The sequence below is a fragment of the Brassica oleracea genome, chromosome C2 (assembly GCF_000695525.1).
Source record: "Brassica oleracea var. oleracea cultivar TO1000 chromosome C2, BOL, whole genome shotgun sequence".
Lineage (NCBI taxonomy): Eukaryota > Viridiplantae > Streptophyta > Magnoliopsida > Brassicales > Brassicaceae > Brassica > Brassica oleracea.
In genome coordinates, this window is record NC_027749.1 from 48899729 (window position 1) to 48907908 (window position 8180).

At 37.3% G+C, this 8180-nt stretch overlaps 1 protein-coding gene across 1 annotated transcript; it reads left to right on the top strand.

Moving 5' to 3' along the window:
- The first annotated feature begins 4221 nt into the window (after positions 1–4221).
- On the top strand, positions 4222–6283 carry LOC106322576. The gene is made up of 6 exons (XM_013760635.1): positions 4222–4403; positions 4473–4599; positions 4679–4851; positions 5163–5442; positions 5709–5875; positions 5964–6283. Exons 1-6 carry the CDS (start codon positions 4259–4261, stop codon positions 6125–6127), a joined length of 1056 nt encoding a protein of 351 aa, XP_013616089.1. The 5' UTR covers positions 4222–4258; the 3' UTR covers positions 6128–6283.
- The last annotated feature ends 1897 nt before the right edge of the window (positions 6284–8180 follow it).

Genomic DNA, 8180 nt, shown 5'->3' on the forward strand with positions numbered 1-8180 from the left:
TGATGGATCCCCATGATGTAAAAATTATAGAAATTATACCACTGAGTAAAACCCAGATGGTGGACAGAGATGGATGGCATTTCACAAACAATGGGAAGTATACGGTTAAATCAGGATATCAGATCGAACGGGTTTATCCAGACAGGGAAAGACCACCTTTAATGTTTGGACCCACGGTTGATGTTTTGAAGGCTTTCTGCTGGAAAATACGGTGCCCCCCAAAGTTAAAACATTTCCTATGGCAATTGGTTACAGGTTGTATAGCAGTCAAGAAGAATCTGAAAGCGAGAGGAATACAAGGTGACACCTGCTGTGCACGTTGCGGAGCGGAAGAGGAATCGATCAATCATGTGTTTTTTGAATGTCCTCCTGCACTTCAGGTTTGGGCTCTCTCCAAGATACCATCAAATACAACTATGTTCCCAACGAGCTCCCTTTTTACAAATATGGATCATCTCTTCTGGAGAGTCTCTCCACCGATGGAGAACCATCAATTTGCATGGATACTTTGGTATATTTGGAAAGGAAAGAACAATAAAGTGTTCAGTAATATGAACATGGATCCAAGAGACACGCTCAAATTGGCAGAAACAGAGTCAACACTTTGGGCTGATGCACATGTATTGACCGAGACCAGGATAGGGTCCCATGCTGAGGTTACGAATCTCCCATCAATTCCGGGGAGATAGTGTTTTACAGATGGTTTTTGGAAGGAGAATGAAGTTTTCTCTGGGCAAGGTTGGCTAAGTACTTTAGAAGGCTTTGATGGGTTGTTAGGAGCAAGGAATGTCCGAGCTTGTCTATCCCCTCTACATGCGGAGATAGAAGCACTACTTTGGGCAATGGAATGTACGAAAAATTTACGTCAGTTTCAGGTTACATTTGCAACAGATTGTTCTCAGTTGGTGAAGATGGTTTCGGAACCAGAAGAATGACCCGCATTTGCAAGTTATTTGGAAGATATTAAGTCCCTGAAAGAGGTTTTCACACGTTCGGAGATTATCTATGTACCAAGGACGTAAAATTCAAGAGCGAATAGCCTAGCACGCAGTGCCAAGAAACAACTGTCGTTTGTCGTTCACATGGATCAAAATCTACCGGAGTGGTTCACAGAGTCAGTATGAGTCTGTATTTGATGACAAAAAAAATAGAAAAATTGAAATTTTATTATTTGGTTGATTTGATTGTCTAATTTATTTTATAAAATTAATATAAAACAAAAATGATAGAGGATGTATAAATTATTATCAAATCTTTATTATTTAAAATCATTAATTATCATATATATTTTGATCAGATTAGGTAATTCCGTATGTTCTATTTAAAAAAATAATGAAGAATATTTTTATATTAATAATTAATTGTATGATTAGGTTAATGAAAAGTATACTATATGTTTAGATAGACCAGCTTATTTTTCTAAAGATTTTGAAACTGATTCTCGTGATGACAAGAGTCATGGTTCAAATGTTGTAATGTTTCTCTTCTAATATATAAGGGATAATATGTTTTTTAATTATTTGATTTGTCCACGAAAAAATATCTGGTGAGGTTTTTGAGCTCACTGGTGATTTGATCTACACACTGTCGTTAGAGATTAAGGTTGTATTTCATAGTCAGCTACGCGGTTGATCAGACAATTCGAAAAGTGGTAAGAAACAATACTTTAGGAAATAAAAGATTATACAAAAGTTGAATAGACATCTTAATGTTTTTTCTTAAAAGAGAAAAAACTAATTATTCTAATGTATACTATAGTTATCTGGTTAATTATGACATTGAAATTTATGGTATAGTTCTCTTCTCTGTAGAGATCTTCCTATTAAACTACGTCCGACCAAAAGAGTGTGACGTCACGGTGCAGTAAGATTTAAATCACTTGTAGAAAACAAATAGTGATCACACCACTCCTTACAAGAGAACAGTTAAAAGTATTCCTAATCACATCTTAATTTGAATGACGAAAAAAGATGCACTTATCCTCTGAACGTACTGGATGAATCTTAACTTTAAAATAAATTGCACTCAGTCTTCTCTACATTTCCCAGTGGAGTCCAAAGGCATTTGGATTGAACGTGGGAGTCGTTATTTTTATATTGGTCTATATAAAAGTTGATTAATATGAAAGTAATTTAAATCAATACATAAATTGCACTCAGTCTTCTCTACCTTTGACATCGAGTAGATCATGCAATTATTTAAGTAACGTAAAACGTTCGGACAAAACAACTAATCATGAGAAAAGCAACTAGCGAGTAAAACCACGACCACGACTGGATCCTACCAACATGGGTGAAGCTAAAGTGCTAGTTGAAATGGAGTTAGATAGAAACTTTCCAAAGTTTATAGCTCTTGATGATAAGCAAGGCAGTATTTTTCTGGTTCAGGTTGACTACTCATGGATTCCTTCTACTTGTGAGAGATGTGGTAGGTTAGGCCATAAATCGAAGAGATGTCTCCTGTCTTCTAAACCTCCAGAAAACTCAAGTCTATCGGCAAACTCAAAGGGTGTGGGTACTGACGTTCCGGTAGTTGATATCGACATCATCTTGCAACAAACAGAAAATGTTGGAGAAAATGTTGGCTCACTTTCATCAGCTTTCCAAGAAAAGGAGGATACTTCAGGTCACAAAGAACAAATCTATTTCCTCTACCTCACAGGTACAAGAAGACAATCAAATTGCATTGCAAACTTTGGCTAACACTTTATCACCATTAGTAGATGTCCTATCTGCTCCCATTTCAGCACACATTATGGAAACTTCTCCATCTAACATTACCAACAAAGAGGTCCAAAACACTTCAAATGTTGCTCCCTTAACCACATTGTCCCAAGCTAGTGAATTTGAGAGTCCTTTTCGGTTCACTGTGCTAGATGATGCGGATGAAGCAGACAATGAGCCACCGCGCTCGCTTAGCTTGACAAGGGGTGGGAGGGAGACAAAACCTCCTATCAAGTACCAAGATTTGGAATGGAAGACAGTTTAAGGGAAAGGTAAGCATGGTCGTCGTGGTAGTGGTTTTACTCGTTAGTTGCTTTTCTCATTTCACTTTGGTCCATCTCTCTTATGCCTTATGTTTCATAAGTATAAGTAGCCTTTATTCATGAAGTTATTCATGCTAGCTTTTTCTCTCTATAAGGTTCTCAAACCTTATCTTGTAAACGTTTATTTTAATGAAGACTTTTTCTTGGGTTCACCCCCTAGGGTGAACCTTTAGGTTCACCAACCAATAGAAAGTTGTCATTTTAGATCTAGTATCTTTTAATTAAGGAAACAAAATAACTTGCCAAATTATATTATGTTTTTAAAATAAAAAATAAAAAATTAAATAAATAAAAATAACAATAGTTCTAAAAAAATATTATTTAAAAAAAATATTTATTTTTAAGATTTAGAGTTTAGTGTTTAAGATTTATAATTTAGAATTTATCCAAATGTTTAGTGTTTTTCCAAGGGTTTAGGGTTTACCTAAGGGTTTAGGGTTTACCCAAGGGTTTAGGGTTTACCCAAGGGTTTAGGGTTTTCCCAAGGGTTTAGGATTTAGGATTAGAGTTTAGGGTTTAGTGTTTTGTTGACAACATGTTTAGTGTTTTTCCAAGGGTTTAGGGGTTTACCCAAGGATTTAGGGTTTACCCAAGGATTTAGGGTTTAGGATTTGAGTTTAGGGTTTAGTATTAGAGTTTAGGGTTTAGTGTTTTGTTGACAACATTTTTTTTTTTGAATTCGTTTTTTATATATTATTTTTATTTATTTTTAAATTTTATTTTGAAAAAATAATATAATTTGCCAAGTTATTTGGTTTCCTTAATTAAAAAATACTAGATTTAAAATGACAATTTTCTATTGGTTGGTGAACCATGAGTAACTCTTTAACGAAAGCCTTAGTTCAAAAAAAAAAAAAAAACAAATAATCATATTTTGAACATTTTCCAACCACTACTTGGTTTCAATTATTGGTGATTAAATCGTCTGCTAAATATCTAAGCTAAAATGCTGTCATCCTTTAATGCTTTCTTCAATTCTCTAGTTGCCACCATAGATAAAACTTTAAGGAAACCCCCACTTGTGAAGCCTAATCATTTTTTAAAATTTCAACTTTTAATTAATAAACGTGTAGAAACGTTATTTTTTTCCCATGATGAAACCTCTTTCACTATTTTATATTTGTAATTAACGAGTTCAATAAGTGCCATGATGGGTCTGGTCTGTCTATAAATGTAAAGCCTTCCCTAGACCAAAAACCAGATCACATAAAAATGGATAGTCAACAAAGGAGTTTGTGTTTCATTTCTCTAGCTTTTCTCTTCATCACTTGCTCTTCAGCTGAGTTCCTCATTCAACAGGTCACGCAAGGCAGAGGAACTGAGAACAACAGTTCTTCCAGTCTCGACGCGAATCTTGGTTAGCTTCTTTGTCTGAAACCCCTTTTTCTTTGGATTTTCTTGATGACAGATTGAAACTTACTTGTAGGAGTGACAAGAGTGTTGAGAGACGAGCGACCATCGAGTAAGATAGTGACAATAGCTGGCTACTCCGTTATTAAAGGAAGAGGCGAACCCTACGAGTCCTCTGTTTTTGAAGCTGCTGGTTACAAATGGTAAAAGATCTTTACTTTTTTCATTTATTTAGCTTATTTATTAATTGAGATTATTTTCATGGCAAAATAAATAAATCAGGAGATTAGTTTTGTACGTGGTTGGTAATGCTAACGATGGTGGAGCTGGCTATATATCACTTTACGTGAGAATCGAAGAGACTGAATCTCTTCCCTTTGGTTGGGAACTCAATAATGTTGATCTCAAACTCTTTGTCCACAATCCAAAGCTGAACAAGTACTTGACTGTCACAGGTATATTCATAACCGATCCTAAGATTTATGGGGCTTAAAGCAATTACACATTAAGGGATAAATGTTTTTTTTTTGAAACACTAGGGGTTAAATGATTAAAACATATGTGTTGTTACTCAATTTATACATATTAATTAATTAAATTTTGAGGGCCAATGCAAATGTTTAATCCTTACGCTCATGATCGGTCCTGTATATATTGTCATCATTCATCGTCCTTTGGAGTTTCATACTTTGTTTTATACATCTATTTGGAAATTGTTAACTTGGTATAAATTAGTTTATTAACCTGAGTTGATTGTGGATCGTAGATGGGGCATTGAAGCGATTCAATGGAGTGAAAAAAGAGTTGGGATTTGGACAATTGATTGCTCTTTCAACATTCGAGAACACCAACGAAGGGTACATTGTGCAGGACACTTGCTCTTTTGGTGCTGAGATCCTCATAGTTAAACCAGCCGAGGTACAAGAGAAAGTGACGTTCATATCAAACCCTCCAGACAATGTGTTTACTTGGAAGATACTTCGTTTCTCCAACTTGGAAGATAAATTCTACTATTCTGCTGATTTTCTCGTTGGAGACCGATACTGGTTAGTACTTGATCTCAAAGCATGCATATGTCATTCAAATTCACGCAGTGACCAAGTGTAGTAACCAATGTTCTAAAATTGCTAGACCGATGATTAACCCCTAGACAAGTGTATAGGTACCATCTAAACCGATTTAAAAAAAATGTTTTAGTAAAAATCGTTTTATTTATGACCTATTTGTCGTATAGGTGCAGTGTAAGCGCTGTATATGCCGATTTTTAGAACATTGGTAATAGCTAGCATTCTTTTGGTTAATGTATAATCAGGAGATTAGGGTTTAACCCGAAAGGAGATGGAGGAGGAAGACCACATGCACTTCCAATCTTCTTATTTGCTCAAGGCTTTGGGCCAAACGCAGTCGCTACAAACACTTGGGGAGCGGTCAATCTGCGCTTAAAGAATCAACGAAGCACCAACCATAGACAAATATATTGTAAGAAAACATAACAAAATAAAATGTTTCTCTCCAAGAGAAAAAAAGTATTAGTGAAACTAATAGTTGATATAATTATTTTTTTCAGCTGCAGCTTGGTACCCTATTCGAAGCGGTTATGGCGTGGGAGTAAACAATATCATATTGTTAGCAGATTTAAACGATGCATCCAAAGGGTATTTGGTGAATGATGCTATCATCTTTGAAGCTGAAATGGTTAAGGTCTCTGTGACCAACATCGTCTCCGTTTAGTGATCTCTACTTGTTTTGTCATGGATGAAACAAACTTTATGAATAAAAGAGACGTTTGATGAGTTTGTGCTCCATGTTTTGTTTTCTACTTTGTTATCAAAGAAATGTATTTCTCTTGGTTTTTAAGTTTTTATCAAAGGTCAGATGCTGGGAAAAGTTGGAGTGTTTAGTTGTATGCAGTGTTCGAAGAATCAGTGTAGCTTATCAGTGCGTAAGCGCCCAATTATGTAAACCGCGCACCGCCCGTCTAATCACTAGTCTCCTATTGAACGCCTCATTTAATCGATTTTTGGGATATTGGTTATATAGATAACCAGATGCCGCTTTGCGATCTCTGCCTGGAGTAAGAAACAAGCTACTAACAGCAGAATACGCATTGAGAGGCTAAAAGGGGAAGTAGAAACTGCAATGTCGGACCCAACAGAGAACGACTCCCTTATCTCACACCTCAACGGGGAACTCCTCAGAGCTTACAAGGATGAAGAAGAATTTTGGAAACAGAGGAGTAGAGTAATGTGGCTTGCAACTGGTGATAGGAATTCAAGGTACTTTCACGCAATTTGTAAAGGAAAACGAGCTAGAAATCGTATTGCTGTACTAGAGAACTCTGTTGGTACTGTCTTCTATGAGGAAACACACATTGTTCAGGAGATAACCTCGTATTTCCAGACAATCTTTACTTCGAACTCTAGCCCAGACCTCTGACTTGAGTCATCGGCTATTGTTGAGCAAGCCATGTCCCCGTGTATCTCAGTTGAAACTAATGAACTACTGATCAAGATACCAACATCGGAGGAGATTAGAGTGGCTATGTTCTCGATCCATCCGGAGAAAGCACCCGGACCAGATGGGTTCTCGGTATGTTTTTCCAGTCAAACTGGTCGACAGTAGGCCCTATTATCGTCAAAGAGATGCAAGAGTTCTTCAGGACGGGCGTCGTCCCGGAGCAGATTAACAACACCCCCGTGAGACTTATACCGAAGGCCCAGAGCCCGAAGATGGTATCAGACTATAGACCCATTGCTCTTTGCAATGTGGTCTATAAGCTGATATCAAAGATCCTCACTCTATGCTTGAAACCGATCTTGCACAGTATTATCTCGGAAACTCAATCGGCCTTTGTACCTGGTAGAGCGATATCTGACAATGTCCTCATCACACACGAGACACTACACTATCTCAAGACCTCCAATGCCACAAAGAATTGTTCAATGGCGGTGAAGACAGACATGAGTAAAGCCTACGATCGACTGGAATGGAGCTTCATTCAACTCGTCCTAGAGAGATTAGGTTTCCAAAACATTTGGGTGGTGAGGATCATGGCCTATATTAGGACAGTGTCATACTCCTACCTAGTGAATGACTCCGTCCAAGGTTCAGTACTGCCTACTCGAGGAATCAGGCAGGGCGACCCGCTTTCACCGTACCTTTTTATCCTCTGCAGCATGGTCTTGTCAGGCTTGTGTAGGAGATCTCAACAAACGGGGCTGTTATCTGGAATTAGAGTTGTCAGGGGTTGGCCTCGAGTCAACCATCTGTTATTTGTAGATGATACGATGTTCTTCATGAGTGTTGATGAGTTGAGCTGCGACGCACTACACCGGATCTTACAACAATACAAGGCTGCCTCGGGACAGACCATCAACCCGACCAAATCTGCTATTACCTTCTCTGCGAAAACAACCCAGGAGACTCGAACTAGAGTCAAATCTCACCTTGGTATAGTGAGATGAGATATCCTGAAGCAAATAAGACTGATATGGATCAGGATGAATCCAAGGCAGCCGTGTCCAATGTAACTGATGGTGTGGCCGGCATGTCTATTGGCTAAAGAAAGATCTCGACATGCTAATTGTGTTTTAAGTCTTTGATTTGTGTTTTACTTTAAACCTAATTGTCATTCACGATTTTATATATAATAATAGAATTGATTTGAGTTCATTACTATTATATCTTGCCTGATCTTACTTGATAATGTGAATGATTGATAAAGAAATCGCCTAAAAGGCATTATGGTACGGTATAGTAGCCTAGTAAGAAATCTATGGCTAAG